Below are 26,502 nucleotides of genomic sequence, written 5' to 3'. Positions count from 1 at the left end.
TAGAACTTCCGGCTACCAGACAATCTTAGGATTTCCTGACTATACTACCACACACGGGCATACAATCATGAATTCATTCTTCAACAATTTGCATCCACCCACCAAAATTTAAATTGCTTCGAAAGGTGTAGCAGCCCTCGTCTTTGCGCTCCCTGAACTATTGGCAAACACAGTGATGTACATATGATCCTCCCCCCACAGGGGCTAGGTTTCCACTGGAAAGGCTGGGAAAGGGTTAGAGATTAAGGGAAGGAACACATACGCAGCCCTGCTGGATCCGACCAAAGGTCTATCTTAGCTTAGCATCCTGTTTCCTACAGAAGGCAGCCTCTGGGAAATGCACAAAGAGGGCACGAAGGCAAGGGTCTCCCGCTCCATTGTTCAGGCCAAGCATCTGGTATTTATTGAGATAGTAAGCGCTAGTGCAGGGGTGGCCAACGGTAGCTCTCCAGATGTTTTTTTGCCTACAACTCCCATCAGCCCCAGCCAGCATGGCCAATGGCTGGGGCTGATGGGGAGTTGTAGGGGGGGAACATCTGGAGAGCTACCGTTGGCCACCCCTGCACTAGAGCGGTTTGTTCATTTGCGATTTTGCATCACACCTAAACAAGCCCTGGCCCAAAGTAAGTACAACATAAACAGGAATGAGATGCTGAACACACCACACGGGGTTGAAACGCACTGCATGTTTTAATGAAGACCGCAACAGAAATCTAAAGGAAGTTTGGCCTCCTTCCTACAACTGGATTGAAAGAGACAAGACTTTGAACAATGAGACAAGGGATAAGAGAAGGCACAATGCAAAGATTAGGTTGAGGGTTGACTAAATATTAGGTAATACTGCTAGGTGATGCAAATTTGGAGTTGGGTGAATTGTCTGCAATTTGAATACTAATTGGAGAAATGATTTTTTGTTTTTTTTCTGGAAGATATATTTTTTGTTAACACAAAGTCCCTTCCCCGACCCCTGGACCCCTCCCTTCTCCCCCTTACTTTACCAAAATAAATGAATTGTTTATAAAGAAAAACACTGCGTGTTTTAAACTGAGCTGTTAGCTGCAAGGTTTATAAAAGCAAAATTAAGCAACAGCAAGCAAAAGCATAAGTTTAGACGGTTCCCAAAGAAGGAGAATGGTGCGTAGGATCAGGGAAGGTTTTTCAGGTGTAAGAAGAATAGATGGAGAAAGTGTGTGAGTTCCCCTGATCCAGTCTTCTAACAGCACCTTCCTCCACTGGAATGAATCTTCCCCGATGCAAGAAGTTTACATTAGGGAATGAATTCTTCTGCCACAGAGAAGCAGCTCCGCTAACAGGATGGATACATGGGATTGAATCCAGATGCTTTTATGAAAGAGAGGCAATGAGGCTAGAGGAGAAAGAGAGCTGGATGAGAAAAGAGCCTAAAACTGACCCCAAGGCAATCGAAGCAAAAGGCTACAGGAAGGACCAGACAAATGACAATGTAGATTTTGTTCTGAAGACAAATATTTGCAAGGGAAGATCAGAAGAAATCAAGACCAATTTAGCACTAGGCTTGTTGCGGGTGGAGCGCCCTTCGTCTCCCGGTGCTTCTCTTCATTTTCGCAGAAGCCACCGCGGAGCTGCGAGTTTGCACCCCGCTTTTCTGCAGCAAGCAAGATCCTCTTGCAAGCTTGCTGCAGGTAGAGCAGAGCGCCGACACACTGCTCCAAGGCAGCTTGTGAGAAAACGGAAAGAAGTGCCGGGGGCAAAAGGGTTCTCCGTTTGGAACAAGCCCTAGTGTGAAATCGGAATCAGTCTTTCAGAGAATCTGGCCTCCTGCCTCATGGAGAAACCCCTCAGTTTCCCTGAAACAGAGCCTGAAAACTACCGCTTTAATACACGCAGGGAGCTAGCTTCGAATCCCGGTAATACAGTTTTGTCTTCTGGTTGCAGACCTCCTGACTACAGCCTACACTTGTGCTGAAAAAGGAACCTCTCGTTCAAAAAAAACTCGTAACTTCTCGTGCTTCAGAAGCCGCCTTGACAGGTTGAGAGAGATTCAGAAACGCTTCCTAGTCACCAGCTCGCCTCTTTCAACCTGAAATCCAGAAACTCACCTTCATGGGCGGGTATTTGTGGTAAGGCGCTGCCCCCGTAGCGAGCTCGATCGCGGTGATTCCGAAACTCCAGATGTCTGCCTTGAAATCGTAGCCTCTCACCTGGGAAGACAAGACAAGGCCGTCAGAGGTTCCTCTCCCTTCTCCCACTGTGTCGATGGCCCCTCTGTCGCTTCTTGGGACTTCAAAAAGGTTGTGGGCAGAATGGAGTGGGTACAGAAGAGAGCGACGAGGACGATCGGGGGGCCTGGACACTAAGGCTTCATCAGGCAATGGAATGGGGTAAGCTCCATAATAATAATGATAATAATAATTTTTAATTTATATCCCACCCTCCCCGCCGAAGCAGGCTCAGGGCGGCTCACATGGCATAAACGCAGCATTACAATAATAAAATAATAAAACAGATAAAATATCCCAATTTACAGTTATTACTCAGTTAAGCATTAAGACATCGATAAAACAAAGTTTAAAACCACAGATTAATTGACGCTACAATATAACATAGCTCGCATAGCGATGGTATCATTTCCACATTAAAAAGCCAGCTGGAAGAGGACGGCCTTACAGGCCCGGCGGAACTGGTTAAGGTCCCGCAAGGCCCGTACCTCTTCTGGTAGCTGGTTCCACCAGCGGGGAGCTGTACCCGAAAGAAGGCCCTCTCTCTTGTTGTTTTCAACTTGGCCTCCTTCAGTCCAGGGATGGTCAGCAGGTTTTGCGAGCAAGATCGAAGCCCTCTCTGGGGAACATGTGGGGAGAGACGGTCCCCAAGGCAGACAAGTAATAAGAGTCACTTGTATGTTCACTTTTCAGTGTGACTTTCACACATGGTTATTTATGCAGCTGTCACCCAGCAGGGGCCCAGCAGGGCCTTCTACTGGCTGCCACCACTCTTGTAAGGGTCTGTATGGAGAACCCAGAGCATCCAACCACCCTCGTCTTCCTTATGAAGAAATACACCAAAACACCAGTTTGGTGTAGTAGTTAAGTGTGTAGACTCTTATCTGGGAGAACCGGGTTTGATTCCCCACTCTTCCACATGCAGCTGCTGGAATGGCCTTGGGTCAGCCATAGCTCTGGCAGAGGTTGTCCTTGAAAGGGCAGCTGCTGGGAGAGCCCTCTCCAGTGCCTACTTGGCCTAATTGTTAACCTGGCACTGTTTGAAAGGCTGCCACTTAGCAGAGGGCAGGGAGCTGTTCCTAGTGTTCCTAGTAGGGAGGGACGGTGGCTCAGTGGTAGAGCATCTGCTCGGTAAGCAGAAGGTCCCAGGTTCAATCCCCAGCATCCCCAACTCAAAAGGGTCCAGGTAAATAGGTGTCAAAAACCTCAGCTTGAAACCCTGGAGAGCTGCTGCCAGTCTGAATAGACAGTACTGACTTTAGGGAGGGACGGTGGCTCAGTGGTAGAGCATCTGCTTGGTAAGCAGAAAGTCCCAGGTTCAATCCCCAGCATCTCCAACTGAAAAGGGTCCAGGCAAGTAGGCATGAAAAACCTCGAGACCCCTAAGGCTCTTTCTACCATATGTGGTGGACTTGTGAAAGAGCTAAAATGTTTTGGCAGATGATTCAACAAGAGATATCTAAGATCCTAGGATATGAATTTAAAAAAGAAGCAGAGACATTTTTGCTGGGATTACAAATGGAGAATTTTCCAAAAGAAGATAGAACTTTAATATGGTACTTGCTCTCAGCTGCTAGGACATTGTATGCGCAGTTGTGGAAGCAAGAAAAAATACCAGAAAAGTGGGACTGGACTTTAAAAGTTATGTCATGGAGTGAAATGGACAAGCTAACAAGAAAATTAAGAGACTGCGATTTAGAACTCTTTAATCGGGAGTGGAAGAAATTCAGAAGATATGTAGAAAAAGAGTGGAAAATAAAAGGACACTGGACAATTTTTGAAGATTAAGACCTTTAAGACAAGAATATAACTTTTGAAGGGTTTTCTTTTTTTTTTTTCCTTAATCAATTTTCGTTTTTTCTTGATAGTTAAAGGTACCTTTAATATCTGTTTTCTAAAAAATAACACTGGCGGGGGTCAATTATTGGGGGGTGGGGTGGGAGGAAAGTAAGATGTGGGGTAGAATGATGCTTTCATTTTAAGGCTTTTTTTTATAAGCTGTAGAAATAGTTCTACTACCATATGTTACTAATAAAATTGTTTATACAAAAAAAAACCTCGAGACCCTGGAGAGCTGCTGCCAGTCCGAGTAGACAATACTGACTTTGATGGACCAAGGGTCAGATTCAGTATAAGGCAGCTTCATATGTTCACAGGATAGGACTTTCAACAATGGCTTTATATTACAGTCAGAAAGGTACCAGCTGGATATTAGGGGATTTTTTTTATCAGTAAAAGTAGTTCAGCAGTGGAATCCGCTGACTGGGGTGGTGGTGAACTCCCCCTCACTAGCATTCTTCAAGCAGCGGCTGGATGGACACTTGTCAGGGATGTTTTAGGCTGATCCTGCACTTAGGGGGTTGGACTAGATGATCTCTCTGGATCCTTCCCACTCTACGATTCAATGAACACATGCTACTGCCAAAATCATTAACGGAAGCAAGTCTTCCTTCAGCCCTGCTGTATACAGAAACACTTCCAAGAAAGGCATTTTCCTCCTCTGGCTTTAGGTAACCACCTGGCTTTTTAAGCAGAACATTTCTCTCCCAGCTGCAAAGAAGTGACATTCAATATCCCCTTCGGCAAGCGCTTACAACGCCCAAAGCGTCTCGGCCGAAGGAGAGACGAAAACGTGTGCTAGAAAATTAAGGTCTATGGAAATACGGCAGAAGTGAGAGCCACGAGGCTAACTCGACAGCTGTTTGGGGAAGAGTTTTTATTAAAATTTCCCTGAAGCCCAAGATTTTTGGCCTCCTAAAAGGCTACGTGAAAAGAGCTGACGGAAACGTAGGGAAATCGTGTTTGCTAAGGAAATGTCGGTGGAACACTCGTGATGTACTCCGCAAAATTTTTCCCTTGCCTTCTACCCACTGCGTATCAGTAGGTCAGTATTATTTATTTATTTATTTATTTATTTATTTATTTATTTATTTATTTATTTATTTATTCTATGACTTATATCCCGCCCTTCCCATAAAATGGCTCAGGGCGGCTCACAACAAACGATAAAACAATACACAAAGTGCAAAATTGTTACAGTTAAAAAGTCAAAACATTTAAAAACCTTAAAATCTTAACATTAAAACTATACCGTATATTTCACTAAAGTCTGATAAGCCACATTAATCTAGTCAGGCGTAGGCTAGCCAGAAGAGGCTTGTCTTACAGGCCCTGCGGAACTGAGTAAGATCCCGCAGGGCCCTCACCTCTTCCGGCAGCTGGTTCCACCATGTGGGGGCCATTGTAGAGAAGGCCCTGTCTCTGGTTGTCTTGAGACGGACTTCTTTGGGCCCGGGGATGGTGAGAAGGTTTTGCGTCCCAGACCTCAGTACTCTCTGGGGAAGCGTGTGGGGAGAGACGGTCCTTCAGGTAGGCAGGTCCCAGGCCATATAGGGCTTTAAGGTAATGACCAGCACCTTGTACCAGCACCTTGTATTACTCCCACTTTACCAACTGGGGAAGGAAGTTCACAGATGTGGGGCCTATCGGAGGTCACTAAGCAACGGCTACTCTCAAACATGCACACAAGCAAAGCACTGTGCGCATCTAGCAGTTGATTCACGCTTGATCTTTTCTAGGGGTCTGTTAAAAAAGCCACACGGGATTTGTGAAGGAGACAAAACATATCTTTTTCTAGGGGGCACCCTGGAGGGGCAGACCACTGACAGTGGACTCTGATAGGCAGCTCTCTCAGGCAGTAAAAAGAGCCTTCTATCAGCACCTGCAACCGGCGCTTTAAACTGGTGCTTTAAACTGCAGCTACTGGAGCAACTGGGAAAGGGTCATATCTCTGCCTCCGAGTCTTTCGAGGGGCTAGATCAGGAGTGGCCAAAATTGCTTAATGTTAAGAGCCACAAAGAATAAATATCAGATGTTGGAGAGCTGGAAGGAACGAAGGAAGGAAGCAAGGAAGATAGAAAGGGGAGGGGAAAGGAAAGGTCCCCTGTGCAAGCACCAGTCGTTTCCGACTCTGGGGTGACGTTGCTTTCACAATGTTTTCACGGCAGACTTTTTACAGGGTGGTTTTTTTCAGGGAGGGATGGTGGCTCAGTGGTAGAGGATCTGCTTGGGAAGCAGAAGGTCCAGGTTCAATCCCTGGCATCTCCAAAAAAGGGGTCCAGGCAAATAGGTGTGAAAAGCCTCAGCTTGAGACCCTGGAGAGCCGCTGCCAGTCTGAGAAGACAAGACTGACTTTGATGGACCAAGGGTCTGATTCAGTATAAGGCAGCTTCATGTGTTCATATGTTTGCCATTGCCTTCCCCAGTCATCTGCGCTTCCCCCCAGCAAGCTGGGGACTCATTTGACCGACCTCGGAAGGATAGAAGGCTGAGTCAGCCTCGAGCCAGCTACCTGAAAACCCAGCTACCGCCGGGGGTCGAACTCAGGTCGTGAGCAGAGCTTAGGACTGCAGTAGTGCAGCTTTAACACTCTGTGCCACGGGGCTCTCTAGAAGGGGAAAGAAAGCAACTTTAACTTATTTAGTCAGCTTTAAACAACTGGGAGCTGCACAACACAGAACAGTCAGGGAGGTGTAGCAGTTTGAGTCTTAAAGAACCCAGCTCAAATCCCTACTCGCTAGGTGACCCTTGGGGGCCAACCATATAGGGTTGTGAAAATCACATGGAGATGGAAGAGGAAGAGTTGGTTTTTCATATCCTGTTTTTCTCTACCTTAAGGAGTCTCCAAGCGGCTGACAATCGCCTTCCTTCCTCTCCCAACAACAGTCCCCTTGTGAGGTCAGTGGGGCCGAGAGAGTCCTGAGATAACAGTGACTGGCCCAGCTCCCCAGCAGGCCTCCCGTGTCTCAAAGTGGCATGCAATAGTCTTCCCTTCCTCTCCCAACAACAGATGCCTTGTGAGGCAGGTGGGGCTGAGGGAGTTTAGGGAGAATGGTGACTGGCCCAAGGTCATCCAGCTGGCTGCATGTGGAGGAGTGGGGACTCAATCCCGGATCTCCAGAGCAGAGTCCACCACTCTTAACCTCTACACCCGCCTTGAGTTCCCTGTGGGAAGAACCGAAATTTTTAAAAAGTACTTATCGAAGAGGTAGCACAGGTAGAGTCCTGATGAATCCAAGGCACCCAGTCTTACTACCAAATTTCAGCTGGGGGGGGGGGGGTGTGAGGTTCGATCCTTTAACTCTGTTTAGATGCACTGAGACTGATTTCACACTAGGCTTGTTCCGGGCGGAGAGCCCTTTTGCTCCCAGCACTTCTCTCGGTTTTCGCACAAACTGCCCGAAGCTGAGAGTTGGCGCGCCGCTTTTCCACAGCAAGCGAGATCCTCTTCCAAGCAGTTTCTGCTTGCCGTGTTAAAGCGGCAGGCCAACTCACAGCTCCGGGGCAGCTTGTGCAAAAACCGAGAGAAGCGCTGGGGGCAAAAGGGCTCTCCACCCGGAACAAGCCCTAGTGCGAAATCAGTCTGACTCTTAGGATTTTGTTAACATAAAAAAGCGGTTTCCTCTAAAACTTCTTTTAAGCTCAGTTCAAGGCAGCGACGGTGTTTTCAGAAGACCGTCCAGCGATATATTCAAGGTGGTTTTTTAAAAATGTCCTTGAAGTTCTATTTATTTTTTTCAATTATGTATTCCCTTCCAAATAACACCCAGGAAACCTGCCCCCTCCCCAAGCCAACAGCAAATTCTGTTCTGATTCTTAATTATGCCTGTCTCGCAAAGGTTTCTCCTTACTCGGTGAGAGACGTTCTGCTAATTAAGTTTCTAATCTTTTCCCCCCCAAAATGCGTTCTTCTTTTGACTAGCTGCATTCATGTTTGAATTTTAATCTCTCCCCACCCAGCCACCCGTTCCTCCCGCAGTCCCTTCTTTTAGTCCCCGGCAGGCATCGGAAGCCCTTAAATTCACAGATTCCCTTTGAGTAAGGGAGGGGCAGCAATCTCGCTTGCAAGAGGAAAGGGTCTTCGGCCGGCAGGTTGGAAACAAATTTAATGGCGTTGGGGGGGGGGGGTGGGTGCTGTGCACTATTCATATTCTCAGGCATTTTGTGCCCCCCCCCCTCCAACACTCCACATTTACAGGGACATGATTTTCGCAGTTTTTTTTCCCAGTACACAAGTGCTAATACTTTCTGTCGTCAAAAAAAGAAAACTTACCGACGGTGAAATATGCATTCCCGAACCAAGTGAGACAGAATGACCTGATTCCCAGAGTTATAAAGAATTAAAAAAGACTCTGAAATACCCAACATATTGTGTAAAAGCATCGAAAACCTGCATGAATTCACTGCCGCAGGAGGTGGCGGCGGCTACAAGCATAGACAGCTTCACGAGAGAATTGGATAAGCATATGGAGCAGAGGTCCGTCAGTGCTATTAGCCACAGTGTATTGATGGAACTGTCTGGGGCAGTGATGCTCTGTATTCTTAGTGCTTGGGGGGCACCAACGGGAGGGCTTCTAGTGTCTTGGCCCCACTGATGGACCTCCTGATGGCACCTGGTTTTTTTTCGCCACTACGTGACACAGAGTGCTGGACTGGATGGGCCATTGGCCTGAATCAACATGGCTTCTCTTATGTTCTTCTGTGACACAGACTGTTGGACTGGATGGGCCATTGGCCTGAATCAACATGGCTTCTCTTACGTTCATGCTGTGCTTTATATTTGCCTTTACAACACCAAACGAGTGTTATCAGAGAACGGGAAATTCATCAACGTGTAAGATTGGGTGTTTAGTAAAACATTCATGGTTATTTTTGTAACTTTCACGTGGGGCCTGGAGATCTCACAGAATTATCCAGATAACAGAGCTCAGTTCCCCTGGATTAAACGGGTGCTTTGGAGAACAGACTCAAAGGTGCCTTCTCTCCTCAAACCCTGCCTTCTCCAGACTCCCCTCCCAAATCTCCAGGGATTTCCAAACCCAGAGTGGGCACTCTTACTCTGACCCAACGATCCTTGCCTTTCCACCATCATGCATCACATGACAAGCATGTTGGCCAACAGCCAAGGCTGATGATACAGCAATGGGGAAGAGCAGAGGACAATGTTTTATGGAATTATTGGGGGGGGGGGACAAAAGCCAAATGAAGGGTTTACCTCGGCCAATTCTACGTCTCCTTACTCCTTGCTGATCACTATAACGAGATCACTTCTAAGGTGGCGAGGTACTGTGCTGTGGAATATGTAATTAGGCAGGAGGAGAAGAAAGAGGAGGAGAAGAATTGCAGATTTATACCCCACCCTTCTCTCTGAATGAGAGACTCAGAGTGGCTTACAATCTCCTATATCTTCTCCCCCCACGACAGACACCCTGTGAGGTGGGTGGGGCTGAGAGGGCTCTCACAGCAGCTGCCCTTTCAAGGACAGCTCTTGGAGATCTATGGCTGACCAAGGTCATTCAGCAGCGCAAGTGGAGGAGTGGGGAATCAAAACCGGTTCTCCCAGAGAAGAGTCCGTACACTTAACCACTACACCAAACTGGCTCTCTGTTTTACATTTTACGTAAACTGTGTTTTATATTTGCTTATCTTGTAACGAATTTAATCTTAGCTGGAATTTTTAAGGTGTAATTGTATCTGAGATAGCTGATCCTCGATCACAATAAACAATGACTGACTTTATGATAACCGACCAGATGACCTAGGGGGTCTCTGTTTGAAGTCTGGGACCAAAGGGACCAGGCAATCAGAGCAGCCGTTGGGAAAGAGAAAAAGATGAAGAAGATACTGGATTTATATCCCGCCCTCCACTCCAAGGAGTCTCAGAGCGGCTCACAATCTCCTTTACCTTCCTCCCCCACAACAGACACCCTGTGAGGTAGATGAAGATATGGATTTATATCCCGCCCTCCACTCCAAAGAATCTCAGAGCGGCTCACAATCTCCTTTCCCTTCCTCCCCCACAACAAACACCCTGTGAGGTAGATGAAGATATTGGATTTATATCCTGCCCTCCACTCCGAAGAGTCTCAGAGCAGCTCACAATCTCCTTTACCTCCCCCCCCACCCACAACAGACACCCTGTGAGGTAGATGAAGATATTGGATTTATATCCCGCCCTCCACTCCGAAGAGTCTCAGAGCGGCTCACAATCTCCTTTACCTTCCTCCCCCACAACAGACACCCTGTGAGGTAGATGAAGATATTGGATTTATATCCCGCCCTCCACTCCGAAGAGTCTCAGAGCGGCTCACAATCTCCTTTACCTTCCTCCCCCACAACAGACACCCTGTGAGGTGGGTGGGGCTGGAGAGGGCTCTCACAGCAGCTGCCCTTTCAAGGACAACCTCTGCAGAGCTATGGCTGACCCAAGGCCATACCAATAGGTGCAAGTGGAGGAGTGGGGAATCAAACCGGTTCTCCCAGATAAGAGTCTGCACACTTAACCACTATGGCTGACCCAAGGCCATTCCAGCAGGTGCAAGTGGAGGAGTGGGGAATCCAACCCGGTTCTCCCAGATAAGAGCCCGCACACTTAACCACTACACCAAACTGGCTCTCCAGGAGCGGAGAAAGATTGCTGATATTCAATATCCATCACGAGGACAGGCGTTTAGCAGGAGCTGAACACATCGGCACGGCAAATCTACAAACACCGTAGCAGAAGCAACGAAGACTCTCCTTGTTTTAATTTTTTTTTTTTTAAGTTTACCTGCTCCATAACTTCAGGTGCCATCCAGCAAGGTGTGCCCACAAAGGTTTTTCTCACTTTGTTTCGGGTAATATCGCCACCGGTAGCTAAAAAAGCGCTAACGCCAAAGTCTGAAAAAATCAAAAAGAAAGGCTCTTTAGGAAAACCACATCGTCCCCGCCGAGAAGAAAGAGAATAATACTTTTGTATTTGAGTGATACGCTCCCCAGCTTGCCGTTTGAGCTGCAAATTAATGGTGTGGAAGAAATCGCATTTGCTGATCACTGACAAAACGGTTACATTTTCCAGTGAACCCTGCAGGCGGAACTGTTCGCTGGACCAAAGTCAACACCCAAGGTACCTAAAGTGACTACAAGCGACATGGCTCATTCTTTCACAGAGACAAAGAATCAAAAAGACGGAATGCGGCAGGATGAAAAGCCTCTCTCTTTTTTAATGTGTAGACAGGCCTGGAAAGAAGAAGAAGAATATGATATTGGATTTATATCCCACCCTCCACTCCGAAGAGTCTCAGAGTGGCTCACGATCTCCTTTCCCTTCCTCCCCCACAACAGACACCCTGTGAGGTGGGTGGGGCTGGAGAGGGCTCTCACAGCAGCTGCCCTTTCAAGGACAACCTCTGCCAAAGCTATGGCTGACCCAAGGCCATGATAGCAGGTGCAAGTGGAGGAGTGGGGAATCCAACCCGGTTCTTCCAGATAAGAGTCTGCTCACTTAACCACTATGGCTGACCCAAGGCCATTCCAGCAGGTGCAAGTGGAGGAGTGGGGAATCCAACCCGGTTCTCCCAGATAAGAGTCCGCACACTAAACCACTACACCAAACTGCTCTCCGAGAAAGGAGAAACAATGCACATGTAACCATCCCTGGATCTGCGACACCCAACCACAACGCCCTTACACAGTGAACAGTGACCAAGCACTGGCAATCCAAATTTTCTTGTCTATTTGAGAATCCAGCAAACGACAAGAAAACAAACAAACCCAAACTACCCAGCAACAGCTGGAAGAAAAAACCGCAGATTTAAACCTGCCCTTCTCTCTGAATCAGAGACTCAGAGCGGCTTACAATCACCTATATCTTCTCCCCACCCCCACAACAGACACCCTGTGAGGTGGGTGAGGCTGAGAGGGCTCTCACAGCAGCTTGCCCTTTCAAGGACAACTCATGGCTAACCCAAGGCCATTCCAGCAGCTGTAAGTGGAGGAGTGGGGAATCAAACCCGGTTCTCTCAGATAAGAGTCTGCACACTTAACCACTACACCAAACTGGCTCTGGAGAAGGCAGTAGCTCAAAAGCCACTCTTACCACAAGCGATAAGTGCCCATGTTTTTGTAAGAGCCAGAAGACTCGCTGAACAATAGGCCCGACAAACAATCCAGCTGCCGGAAGTTTTAAAATAACCCAAGTCACTGGTCCTCATGAATGCAGGAGTAAGAATGGAAGGGGAGGGCCTAAATTCACAGAATGAGCATTGCTGTCAGATGGACATCTAGCTCTGTCTGGAAACATCCAAAGAAGGGGAGCCCACTCCCAAGGAAACCTGTTCCTCTGAGGAACCGCTCTGTCATGACGTTCTTCCTAATGTTTAGTCAAAAACTCTTCTGATTTGTTTTCCACCTTGTTGGTTCTCGTCCAACCTTCCGGGGCAACAGAAAAAAACTCTGCACCGTCCTCTATCGGACAGGCCTTCAAGTACTTGAAGATGGTGATCATATCACCTCTCAGTTGTCTCCTCTCCAGAGTTTATCGAGACCAACAAAATTTTGGGGGTATAAGCTTTTGAGTGTAAAAACTCCCTTCATCCGATAAAGCTTACGTCCCCCCCCCCCCCAATTTTTATTGGTCTTTAAGGGGCTACTGGATTTGAATCTAGCCAGGGTGGAATTCTAGCAGGAGCTCCTTTGCATATTAGGCCACACACCCCTGATGTAGCTTTTTTGTAAGCTCTTGGAGCATCGGCTACATCGGGGTGTGTGGCCTAATATGCAAAGGAGCTCCTGCTAGAATTCCACCCCTGAATCGAGCTATTCTGTTGCAAAGCAACACGGTCAGCCTGTGAAACGTTTCTCCAAACAGGGATGCAAAATAAGATATGTATTTCTATGAGAGCGACCGGGGGGGGGGGGGAATGTGCAAGCTCGCATGACTTCATCAAGTCGGTATAACTTCATTTTTCTTGGCATATAAATTTAATTTTTTCAATATCCTGAGAATAAAGCCGAGAGCCCATCACACACACGCACACCCCCCCACATCCTAAACTGAATAGAAATCATTGCAAGCCCACATCGTCCAGTCACAAGCTTTCGGGTATTGTTGTTTCTCCTCTTACTGTGCGCAGAACTTATGAAGCCTTTATTGTTTCTAAGAACAACAACAAGAAAAGTCTACCAGCCGATCTCTTGTTCGAGAGGGGCCGGCCTCGTGAGAGCACCCAGGCCTTCTGAGCAGCCGCATGTCACACAAAAAACCCAACGAGAGCATGCCAATTATCCTTTCAGCCTTCTCTGCGGTCGCATTTAGAGGATAAAGGAAATGGCGCTCATCTTTTTTTTTAAATAAGTATTTCCAATGAAAAGGGGGAGGGGAGAGAGAAGGAGCTTTCAACAAAGCCCCACAGGTCACTCCAAGGGTCAAGAATTCCATCTGATCTCACCTCAGCTGCAAGCTCTCACTGGAAGCTTCTGATCTCCCCAGCCCCCCTAACCGGAGCACTGCTTTCGGCTATTCTAAGTAGGGCATTCTTGCTTACAGACCCAAGCCACCCCACCCCACCCTCAGCTCTGAAAACAAGAGCTTTCACCGCCTAGGCCTGAGTTTTTAAATGGTTGGTTTTTAAATCAGTTTTTAACGTTGTTGCTTTAATTGTGTTTTTAATATTTATTTTAATAGTGTTCTGTTTATATCGTAAGCCGCCTTGAGTTCCACAAGAGAGAAGACACTGGAAGAAGACATTGGATTTATATTCCGCCCTCCGCTCAGAGTCTTGGTTAAGCTCACAGTCTCCTTTATCTTCCCCACCCCCACAACAGACACCCTGTGAGGTAGGTGGGGCTGAAAGAGCTCTCTCAGAAACTGCCTTTTCAAGGACAGCTCTGTGAGAGCCATGGCTGGCCCAAGGCCATTCCAGCAGCTGCAAGTGGAGGAGTGGGGAATCAAACCCGGTTCTCCCAGATAAGAGTCTGCTCACTTAACCACTATGGCTGACCCAAGGCCATTCCAGCAGGTGCAAGTGGAGGAGTCGGGAATCAAACCCCGGTTCTCTCAGGTAAGAGTCCACCCACTTAACCACTACACCATAGAGAGTAGATGGTTTTCGACAGATAAAAATAAATAAATGTTTTAAGTAAAGAAATAAATTGCTGGCCACTACCAATCTCCCTTATCTTCCTCCCCCAAAACAGACTCCCTGTGAGGTAGGTGAGGCTGAGAGAGCTCTCTTAGAAGCTGCCTTTTCAAGGACAGCTCTGTGAGAGCCATGGCTGGCCCAAGGCCATTCCAGCAGCTGCAAGTGGAGGAGTGGGGAATCAAACCCCGGTTCTCCCACATAAGAGTCCGTGCACTTAACCACGACACCAAACTAGCTCTCATGGTTTTCGATAGATAAAAATAAATAAAATTAAAAAATAAATGTTTTAGGTCAAGAAATAAACTGCTGGTCATGACCACTTTTCATGCTGTTGGAACAGGGCTGCAAACCGATTTTCCTTTTTTCGTCTCCCCTCCCCCCCTTTATATTTTAGCTTTTTTGAATACAGTGTACAGCACGTTAGGGTACCAGCGACAGAGCGACTTGGCGACCCGACTCTGAATGTGGAGGTTCCCCTTAGTCACCATGCAGTAGCCACGGACAGATCACGAATCTATCAAATCCCCCTTTAAAGCAGCGTGTGCCTACGGCCATCACGACATCCTCTAGCAGCAAATTCTACTTTTTGAAATGGAAAAATTAGAAGAGCCCGGTTGGATCAGACTGACAGCCCATCGAGTCCAGCATCCTGTCTTACCCAGTGGTCAACCAACTTCTCTGGTGGGCCAACGACAGGGCAGAAAGGCCGAGGCCTTCCCCTGATGTTGCCTCCTGGCTCTGGGGTTCAGAAATTGACTGCCTCTGACTGCCCCCTCAGTCACCATGGCTAGTAGCCATTCATAGACACAGCTCCCTCTAAGCTGAGCGGTGAGCTAGCTCACAGATTTTGAGCCCCCGGCTCACACGTTTTTGTCTTCGCTCAGGAAGGAGGACCCCAGAGCACACTAAGTCATGCAGCAGCTCACAGCTCAATGCCAGTCGCTCACAAAGTAGAATTTTTGCTCACAAGACTCTGCAGCTTAAGAGGGAACACTGGATCTACGCTCCATGAATCTATTTGTTCCTGCGGCCAAGGCTACATTCTTTGGAAGTGAATTCCTCTTTTAAGCACTCTCTGATGCCAACGTGCGCCACAAAAGCGATCTTTTAAAAAATCAAGCAAGGCGCCTTGTTTCTAGGAAAGGATGAAATACTGATCCTGAAGCACGGGTTTTGTGTACACTGAAAACCTTGTTCGGTGAAAAGCAGCTCCCTAATATTTACAAATTTAGCCCCGTCGAAACAAAATCATCTCGACAGCACGAGCGACACACCTTTCTAAGTTGAAAAGAAAACCATCATTACATTTCTTCATAGGAGCCTACAGAGCGCTCCGGCATCCATCCAAGTAACAGCTCAGCTTCCGTGGAAACCAGGCATTTATTTATTTATTTTTTAAACACACAGGCTTCTGGAAAATTAGCATCTCAGGGTAAGAGCTGAAGAAGAAGAAGAAGAAGAAGAAGAAGAAGAAGAAGAAGAAGAAGAAGAAAGAAGAAGAAGAAGAAGAAGAGAAGAAGAAGAAGAAGAAGAAGAAGAAGAAGAAGAGGAAGAGGAAGAAGAGGAAGAAGAGGAAGAAGAAGAAAGAAGAAGATGATGATGATGATGATATTGGATTTATATCCCACCCTCCACTCCAAAGAGTCTCAGAGCGGCTCACAATCTCCTTTCCCTTCCTCCCCCACAACAGACACCCTGTGAGGTGGGTGGGGCTGGAGAGGGCTCTCCCAGCAGCTGCCCTTTCAAGGACAACCTCTGCCAGAGCTAAGGCTGATCCAAGGCCATTCCAGCAGGTGCAAGTGGAGGAGTGGGGAATCAAACCCAGTTCTCCCAGATAAGAGTCCACACACTTAACCACTACACCAAACTGGCTCTCCTAACATTGAAGGGGAAAGGAATTATAGCACATACTTCTCCCAGACGTGCCAGGGTTTTTTTTTCTATAAAGGTTGTCCCCTGTGCAAGCACCAGTCATTTCCAACTCTGGGATGCTGGCCTCATCACTTGCCGTTTTCACGGCAGACTTTTTATGGGGTGGTTTGCCCTTGCCTTCCCCAGTCATCTACACTTTCCCCCCAGCAAGCTGGGGACTCATTTGACCGACCTCAGAAGTTTGGAAGGCCGAGTCAACCTTGAGCCGGCCACCTGAACCCAGCTTCCGCTGGGATCGAACTCAGGTTGTGAGCGGAGCTCTAACTGCAGTACTGCAGCTTTACCACTGCGCCACAGGGCTCCCTATTTTTCGTTGTTTTAAACAATTTATTGGTAGCATATGGTTACAAAGCTTATCTATTTCTTAATTTTTTCTTTTTTTTCACAATAACCCATATGACATTTCCATCCCCCCTCCCTCCAATGTTGACTTCCCCGAGGTTATAAGTTCAAATCCATACTAAAGGCACTTCTGATTGCTCAAAGTTCCGTATATATATTCTTACAACTAAAAAAATGTCCAATATTTCTTTACTTTCCAAGTTTTCTCCATATATCCTTTAAATTTTCTCCACTCCCTTTTGAATATCTCTAAATCATAGTCTCTTAGTGTTCTGGTTAATTTGTCCATTTCACACCACGATAAAACTTTCATGGTCCATTCCCATTTCTCTGGTATTTTTTCTTGCTTCCAAAGCTGCGCGTACAAAGTCCTAGCAGCTGATAACAGGTACCAAATTAAAGTCCTGTCTTCTTTTGGGTATTTTTCTAATTGTAATCCAAGTAAAAACGTCTCTGCAATTTTCTTAAAATCATAGCCCAAAATTTTGGTGATTTCTTGTTGTATCATCTTCCAGAATTCTTTCGCTCTTTCACATGTCCACCACATATGGAAGAAAGAACCTTCATGTTTTTCACATTTCCAACATCTATCCGACATTTTCTTACTTATCTTAGCCAATTTTTTCGGAGTCATATACCACCTATACATCATTTTAAAACAGTTCTCCTTAATGCTTTGACAAGTTGATATCTTCATTGAGTTCTTCCAGAGGTGCTCCCATGTTTCCATTTGTATTTCTCTATTCACATTAATTGCCCATTTGACCATTTGAGACTTTACTACTTCTTCTTCTGTAGACCATTTCAATAATAACTTATATACTTTTGATATCAATTTTTCATTGTCACCTAACAGGACTCTTTCCAGTTCTGTTTGTTCTCGTCTAATCCCCTCTGATTTTATGTCATTTTCCATCAAACTTTTAATTTGTTGCATTTGAAACCAATCATAATTGTTATTTAGCTCTTCTGAGGTTTTTAATTCAATTTTGTCTCCTTGAATCTTAAGCAGTTGGTTATATGACATTTTTCTTTTTTCTTCAGAATCAGCTGTTATTTTTATTACTTCTGCTGGCACTATCCATAATGGTTTTCTCTCGTCCCCGTATTTCTTGTATTTTATCCAAGTATTTAGTAATGTATTTCTGACATAGTGGTGAGAGAAAAAACCATCCATTTTATTCTTCCCATAGTACATGTATGCATGCCAGCCGAATCTATTTCCGTGAGCTTCTAACCACAAAGGTTTTTTATCTAACAGCATTATCCAATCTTTTATCCATGTCAAACAAACTGCATCGTGGTATAGTCTTAGATCGGGAAGTTGAAAACCTCCTCTCTCTTTGGCATCCGTTAAGATCTTCATCTTTATCCTTGGTTTCTTTCCGGCCCAAATGAAATCAGAGATTTTCCTTTGCCATTTGTTGAATTGTTTTGCTTCTTTTACAATCGGGATGGTTTGAAACAAATACATTATCCTTGGCAAAATATTCATTTTGATTGCAGCTATCCTGCCCAGTAAGGACAAGTTGAGTTTATTCCATTTCATCAAATCTTTGTCCATCTTACACCACAGTTTTTCATAATTGTTTTTGTATAAATCAATGTTCTTCATTGTTATCTCTATTCCAAGGTACCTAACTTTGGTTGTGACTTCACAACCTGTCACCTTTTGTAGTTCGTTTGTTTTATTTGGTTGCATGTTTTTACAGAGGAATTTCGATTTCTCCTTATTTATGTATAATCCTGCTAGTTCTCCGTATTCTTTTATCTTAGCTAACAGCAGTGGTGACACTTGAACCGGATTCTCCATTATGAACACTATATCATCTGCAAAAGCTTTATATTTATAAGAGAATCTTCTAATTTTTAGACCTTCTATTTTTTCATCTTTTTGAATTTGTTGTAACAAAATTTCAAGAGTCATTATAAACAACAATGGTGATAGCGGGCATCCTTGCCTTGTTCCTTTACTCACTTTCAATTCTTTGGTAAGGTCTGCATTTATACACAATTTTGCATGCTGATCTGTATATATTGCTCTGTTTGGCTGGAAGACAGTCTGCAGCTCCCTAACAGAGGGGGATTTTATTGTCACTGTTCAGGGTATTAAAGACCCCTGATAGGGTCTATGCTCATTAACCCTAGGCAAGGGTTAACCCAAGACGACTTATCTTCCTTTAATGCTGTTGATATCGAACTGGAGCAGTCAGGGAGCTGACTCCTTCATTTCTTGATGTCCGGCAATGGAATGTCAACCATCGTCTGCAGTGACTCTAAAGTGACTTCGGTCACTTAAGGCTGTCGGAATCCAAGCACGCTAGAAGGACTGATTTTAATTGCAAGAAAATAGCAGCCGGGGGAGTTGAGAACATCTAAAAGGTAGACTCATCATTCTTATCTTCACTCTGAGAGACTTTGAATATAGTTTAAACACTGAGTGGATTAATAACAGACGAAGGCAAAGCATAATTGAATGGAAAAAAAACTTTTACCTTGTTAAGCTGAGCTCTGTGGCTTTGGATGTGAACAACAGCAAAAAAAAAAAAAAAAAACCTTTCAAGATAAGAGTGAAAGTTGGCAATGGGAGGCTGGTGACGCAGAAGAAAGAAAAGAGAGTTGCCGTGTATATATGCCCATAAACTGCAGAACCTAGAATGAACTGAGCTGAGTGGGGGCACAGCAGGAAAAGAATTCAGCTTGGGAAAACTGAACGCCGTAAAAACAATTGCCTTCAAAGATATTTTGGAGAAAGGACATATTGTTGTGAATTTTTGTGGTTGCGGTTTCTTCATGCAGCTCAAAAAACTGCGAGATTAGACACGAGATCAGTCTAAGCTGTGACAGGAAGTGAAACTAAAAGGGGCTGGACAATAAATCAGAGCCTATAAGGACAACAAGAGCTGTGACATCCGACCTTTGAACTAGGAAGGAATTGAGTCCAAGACTCAGATCAAGAAAGACGAAGAGAGACCTCTCTAGGCTGGAACTGTACCATAGAGAAATAACGATTGCCATTTTAAAAGGGAGAAAAACTGTCAAAATTGTTAAAATTCAATATCTTTGCTCAGGAAGAAGGGAGAAAAACGAAACTAGTCTCATCTGAAAGAACTGGCTCTAAGCTATTGGATTGGATGCTAAATTTTATGTGGGGATTTTTTTAAGGTTTGGTGATTTTTTATATGTCAGTAGAAAGAACAACACGTGCAAGAGCCCAATCATTTGACAAGATGCAGGCTCAATTTGACGCTCTGGAGGCAAAAATGTTAAAAGCTATGGACAAATTGCATTTGGCAATAAAAAAAGATATTAAAAAAGAAGTTGGAGACCTTAAGAAGGAGATAGAGAATTTTAAGGAAGAGACTCAAAATAAAGTGAAAGAGGTAGAGATGAAAGTGGATACACAGGCCTCTGCCTTGCTAAAAATTCAAGAAAAGGTCATAATACACGACTGTAAGTTGCTGGAGTCACAAGTGCGTCTAAGAGGGGTACCTGAAAAAGAAGACACAGACTTAAAAGGCTATATGGTGGATATCATCACTGAGTACATAGAAGAAGACCCTGACAGATTTAAGAGTATGTTGGAGGGTGCCTACAGAGTCAACTCAGTTTATGCGAAAAATAAAGGTCTGCCAAGAGACATCGTCATAAGATTAAGATCAAAAGAAGTGGCAGAGAAAATTTTGAGGAAAGGGTACCAAAAAGCCTGGGCAATAGAAGGGAGCAGAGTTAAAATAATGAAAGAGCTACCAAGAGAAGTGATCAGCGATAGGAAAAAGTACAAGAAGCTAACCGATCAGTTGCGTGCAGAGGGCACAAGATATAGATGGATAATACCAGAGGGTCTTGGATTTGAACAAAATGGCAAAAGGATTACAATAAGAAGCGAACAAGAGATGCATAGCTTTTTTGAAGAAAATAAAGAACCAACATCATAATGGAGTACAAATTACTATCTTGGAATATAAATGGACTAAATTCACCACAGAAAAGAAGGAGAACATTTCATTGGATTAAAAAGCAAAAATGTAATATAATTTGTTTACAGGAAGTTCATATACAACGCAAGGACAGTAAATTTTTGTGGAATAGAAATTTGGGGTTGGAATTTTTTTCACTAGCAGAGCAAAAGAAAAGAGGGGTGGTTTTTTACATTAAAGAACAACTTGACCCAAAATTAATCTTTAAAGACAAAGAAGGAAGATACATTGCTGTTGAGGTGACGATAGAGGCGAAAAAAACGTTACTACTAGGACTCTATGCACCCAATGGAGCGAAAGACAAATTCTTTAAAGACATAAATAGACAAATGGACGAAGAGACTTATGACCAGGTATTGATGATGGGTGATTTTAATGGGACAATACAAAATAACCTTGACAGATCAAGTCCAAAGAAGAATGATAAAGAAGGGAAGCTGCCCAATTCTTTCTTTGAGTTGATTAAACAGGAAAATCTAGAAGACATTTGGAGAAAGTTCAACCCTGAGGTAAGAGACTATACATTTTTCTCAGCAAGGCATAATTCTTTTTCCAGAATTGACATGTTGTGGGGTTCCCAAGGCTTGGGCCTCATAACAAAAAAAATTGAGATTCTTCCAAAGGTTTGGGCGGACCATAATCCAATATGCTGGTCAACAAAATTGCAAAGAAAATCAAGAAGATGGAGAATTAATGAGGATTTACTACAAAATAAAGACACTGTATCATTCTTAGAAAAGGAGACTGCAGCATTCTTCCAAATAAATGAAACGGATGATATGGAATATCCAACAGTATGGGACACTTATAAAGCAGTAATGAGGGGTATATTAATTACATTGAATAATAAAGACAAAAGAGCAAGAGAAGAAAGGCTGTCAGCACTGCAAAATGAAATAGATAAAAAAGAAAAGGACTTAAAAAAAAGACCAGGGAAGAAAAAATTAATAAAAGAAATTACGATATTACAATCCCAAGTTAAACATTTGCTGAATAAAGAATTAGAATGGAATTTAAAAAATTTGAAACAGAAATCGTTTGAAAGTGCAAACAAACCTGGTAAATACCTGGCCTGGCAATTAAAAAAAAGGAAAGAAAATAAGACTATAAATAAAATCATGGCAAATGGGAAAACAGTAGTGGATCAAGAAGGAATTAAAAGAGAATTCTTTAAATACTATGCAAATTTATTCAAGGGTGTGAATGTAAGTAAAGAAAAAGTGGAAGAGTATCTACGAAACATTCAGGTGGCACCTTTGACGGAACATATGAAAAAGATATTAAATGACCCAATAGAGAAAATTGAAATAGAAGCAGCAATAAAAGCAATGCAAGAGGGTAAAGCTCCAGGGCCAGATGGATTCACGTCAAAATTTTACAAATCTCTCAAGGATGAATTAACACCCAAACTGTTGAAGTTGTTAAACACGATAAGAGAAGAAGGGAAAATCCCAAAGACCTGGAGGGAAGCTGTAGTCTCTCTGATTCCTAAGGAAGATAAAGATAGCACAAACGTAAAAAATTATAGACCAATCTCATTGTTGAATAATGACTATAAGATCTATACAAGAATTTTAGCAGAGCGACTGAAACAATACCTGACCAACTTTATAAACAAAGACCAAGCGGGATTTCTTCCTAAAAGACAAATAAGGGACAATGTAAGAGCTGTTATTAATGTTGTGGAATACTATGAAAAGCATCCGGAAAAAGAAGTGGCCTTATTTTTTGTTGACGCAGAGAAAGCCTTCGACAACTTAAATTGGGACTTTATGTTTGCGGTAATGGAAAAAATTAATTTAGGGCTCCCTATTTTTCTATACAGAGAAGTAATTTTGCCTAATAAGAGTGCAGCCATTATAGGGTAATGATTTAATAATGAGAGACAAAGAGATGCTGGAAAATATGGTAACCATCATGCTTTCAAAAGGAACAGAACCTAACATTAAAAGTACCCAAGAACTATTTTTTTAACAAATTATGTCGTCTTTATTCTAAAAAAAAAAGAGAAAGTTTGGAATCCTCTCTCTCTCGGCTTGACTTCGCGAACGAAGATTTAAGAAAGGTGCAGTAGTCCACGTCTGTTGCAGGCTCTCTGGTGGCTGACAAGACCAATGCGGGACAGGCAGGTCCGCCCACAGTGGCTGCAGGGAAAAGTCTGATTTGGGGTTGGTGCTGTAGCAGTGCGATTCTTCCTCAATCTCCTTTTGTCCTCAAGACCAGCTATGCGTGCGTTCTCAAAGGAAGAGACAGCCTGGTGGATGGTGTGCCTCCATGCTTTGCGATCTGAGGCTAGGTCAGACCACTGGTGATGGTTGATGCGACAGGTGCCAAGGGATTTCTTCAAGGAGTCCTTGTACCTCTTCTTTGGTGCCCCTCTATTTCGATGGCCGGTGGAGAGTTCGCCATACAGGGCAATCTTGGGAAGGCGGTGGTTTTCCATCCTGGAAATATGCCCTGCCCAGCGCAGCTGCGTCTTCAACAGCAGTGCCTCGATGCTTGTAACCTCCGCCCGCTTGAGGACTTCAGTGTCGGTCACAAAGTCACTCCAGTGGATGTTGAGGATGGTGCGAAGGCAGCGCTGATGAAAGCGCTCAAGGAGTCGCAGGTGATGACGGTATAAAACCCACGATTCGGAGCCGTAGATGAGGGTTGTCATCACAACCGCTTTGTAAACATTGGAATTATAGCATTATAAATTACAATGGCTGATTAATTAGCTAAACTACAGAACCAAAACAAAATACCGGTGAGAACTTTCTCAGATAAGCTTAAAGACTTTCATCTGTACATAACACTTCTGGTTCTCCAAAAACACGTTGTGGCGAAAACAGACTTAGTAGGGCAACAAGTCTGAAAACAGATGGAACAGACAACGCGAGGAACGGTCTCTTTATAAGATTCACAGGGGTAACCATGCCGACCTGAAGCTGCACGACAAGAGTCTACTGTTAAGACCAACTAAGTTTTATTCTGGGCACAATTTTTCATGTATATGCACATGGAAGCTTATACCCAGAATAAAACTTTGTAGGTTTTCAATGTACCACTGGACTCAGACTTCCGTCTCTTTGTAAGGTATTGTAACATTATATAAAGTGTCTGTTTTGTTATGATAGAAAACAAATGGATTTCAAAAAGGGAATAGGGAAACACAGGTTAAAAATACTACTCAGCCAAATCCAAATCCCTTTAGAAGAAGATGATGATGATATTGGATTTATATCCTGCCCTCCACTCCGAAGAGTCTCAGAGCGGCTCACAATCTCCTATCCCTTCCTCCCCCACAACAGACACCCCGTGAGGTAGAGGAAGATACTGGATTTATATCCCGCCCTCCACTCCAAAGAGTCTCAGAGCGGCTCACAATCTCCTTTACCTTCCTCCCCCACAACAGACACCCTGTGAGGTAGATGAAGATATTGGATTTATATCCCGCCCTCCACTCCGAAGAGTCTCAGAGCGGCTCACAATCTCCTTTCCCTTCCTCCCCCACAACAGACACCCTGTGAGGTGGGTGGGGCTGGAGAGGGCTCTCACAGCAGCTGCCCTTTCAAGGACAACCTCTGCCAGGGCTATGGCTGACCCAAGGCCATTCCAGCAGGTGCAAGTGGAGGAGTGGGGAATCAAACCCGGTTCTCCCAGATAAGAGTCCGCACACTTAACCACTACACCAAACTGGCTCTCCATAGAGAGCATAGAAATAAAAAGTACAGCATAGCAAATACAGCATAGTACAGCATAGCAAATGTACATGGAGTTTCAGCTATCAAAACCAGTCAAACATCAAGAAGGGGAGGCTAGTCGTTTGCTCCCTGATTGTTATGGCAGCCAAAAGGTACTTTGCAACCAGGCTTGTGATATGGGAACATTGGCCAGCTAGTAGGAAAAAAAACTAACTTCGCTTCAGGTAATCCATAAAAATTAGACAGAATAGGTTTTGATTATACTCAGCCACTGTCTTCTAGGGATGTGCTCCGCCACCCAGCCTTTCATTAACTATAGTCCCTTAAGCATTAAGCGGATGAGGTGGCTGTTGATGCAGAAGGCTTGTCATCAAGGTAGAAAAACCTGGGCAAGGTACGCCTTTGGCCCTCTGGGATGAACGGAACGGGTGACGTGAACTGATAACGGAGCCTTGGAATGGACTGAGGGTTTCCAGAGGCACTCGCGGGGCCTACTCGAATGCCTGCCAAAGGACACACCCGCAACAAGCCGCCTGCCACTGGGGGCGCTCTAAACGCCTGGACTGTACTATTTCAGGTTGCAATGCAATGCTGCTTTCCAACAACAATTCCATCAGCTGGGGAAAACCAAGGCAGCACTTAATTCCATGCTTGCGTGTATGCGGGAGCATCAAAATATATACAGACCTTGCCATCTGGATGAACCTGCACACATAATATAAATTCACAGACATAAAGCTGTGCCTTTTTATTGTTGATTACTGCAGGCCTGGATCTGTTTTTACAGTTTTGTGCTTGTTTTTACTGTTGAGCTTTTTTGTACTTTTGATGGTTAACTTGGTTTTATGGTTATGGTTTCATATGGGGGGGAACATAACTCAACAGATAAATAAAACGATTCTGTTGTCGGAAAGAACGCTGAGCCTACACAAGGCACTCAAGCCCCACCTCAAGACAACCCAAAATACTTCTGAACTCCCTGTTCTCGGCACCAGAAACTTCACACCAATAAACTCAACAGCAGAGATCTCCTTTTTGAGCCTGCTGTCACCTTTGAAATTCTGATGCAGCGCGGTTGGTGCAACAACAAAATGGCAGTCACAAGAGATGGATCCAGCCATAAAATGGCTGCCACAGCTTAGCCGCAGTCACACAGTGAAGATCCTTGCACTGTGGCGGCAAGAGCCGCCACAGAAAAATTTTAAAAATCTGCACAGCCGATCTCCAGTGGCCAATCAGAAGCCTTGCTCAGCAAAAGCCCCGCCCACTTTCTAAAAATACTTGGTGGGCGCCAGGAAAGGTGTTGACTGCTCCCATGGCACACACAGGCATCATGTTTGAGACTCCTTATTTTGAGCCTCCCTCAGAGAGCCAGTTTGGTGTAGTGGTTAAGTGTGCAGACTCTTATCTGGGAGAACCGGGTTTGATTCCACACTCCTCCACTTGCACCTGCCGGAATGGCCTTGGGTCAGCCATAGATCTCCAAGAGCTGTCCTTGAAAGGGCAGCTTCCGTGAGAGCTCTCTCAGCCCCACCTCTCTCATAGGGTGTTTGCTGTGGGGGGAGGAAGGTAAAGGAGACTGTGAGCTGCTCTGAGACTCTGGGATTTGGAATGGAGGGCAGGGTATAAATCCAATACCATCTTCTTCTTTAGTAGGCATAAAGCCTACCATTTTTTATTTAGCTGGGAAGCTTGAGATGAGCAGAATGCTGAATTTTTCCACCCGATACCAAATCCGGTGGCTTTTTTGGAGCTTGCGTAGAACCGCAGCACCCGCCGAGCCCTGGTTAATTCCAACACAAGCAACCTTTTGATGGCTTCTCCTCTTCCCATTGAACGCAACACAAGCGGGGACCAAAGGGCTGCTTTAGATAGGATATCAAAGCACATGAGCAGGGGGAATGGGGCGCTCCCAGCACAAAGCCCCTTCTAGGGGGGCAGACAACGGGCTCCCAGTCAAGGCGTCATTAAGGATTCAGGGCTTGCTTAAAAAGCCAGCCTGAAAGCCTGCGCAGCCGTTTGATATTGAGATGATCTCACACAGCTAAGTGATTCTGGAAAGAGATGAAACAAAAGGAGATCTTAATTTATACGGCAGCCATTACCAACGGAGGGGAGGCTGATAAGCCCTCTCCACTCTTTTTAAAAAAAAAAACTAAGTATTGAGAGATTATTTGGAGGGACTCAGTGATTTGAATGAAGGATGTATAGAATGATGCCGTCTACCCCACCCCCACTCCATCAATTAGGGGCCTTCCTTCACTGCTTGACATTCTGACGGGGTGGGGGGGACTCCCATCCAACAGTAAAATGGACAGGAACTGGGGTCAAGTTTGCATGGGACAACAGCAAACTCTCAGTCCCCTTTCTCTTCCTCTGTGCTGCAACTGCCACTCAGAGGAAG

At 44.8% G+C, this 26,502-nt stretch overlaps 1 protein-coding gene across 1 annotated transcript in view; it reads right to left on the bottom strand.

Annotated features, from left to right (window-relative positions):
• The window catches only part of OXSR1 (oxidative stress responsive kinase 1), a 177,522-nt gene that overhangs the window by 43,596 nt on the left and 107,424 nt on the right, over positions 1 to 26,502 (bottom strand). The window contains exons 7-8 of the mRNA XM_060248292.1: positions 10,807 to 10,916; positions 2,079 to 2,180 (exon numbers count right to left, since the gene is read on the bottom strand). Of these exons, the coding sequence (XP_060104275.1) occupies positions 2,079 to 2,180; positions 10,807 to 10,916 (212 nt within the window). The remainder of the gene's footprint in view (positions 1 to 2,078; positions 2,181 to 10,806; positions 10,917 to 26,502) is intronic.

The sequence above is a fragment of the Heteronotia binoei genome, chromosome 10 (assembly GCF_032191835.1).
Source record: "Heteronotia binoei isolate CCM8104 ecotype False Entrance Well chromosome 10, APGP_CSIRO_Hbin_v1, whole genome shotgun sequence".
Taxonomy (NCBI): domain Eukaryota; kingdom Metazoa; phylum Chordata; class Lepidosauria; order Squamata; family Gekkonidae; genus Heteronotia; species Heteronotia binoei.
Note: the sequence above shows the minus strand (reverse complement) of the source record. Positions and strands in the feature narration are given on the sequence as shown.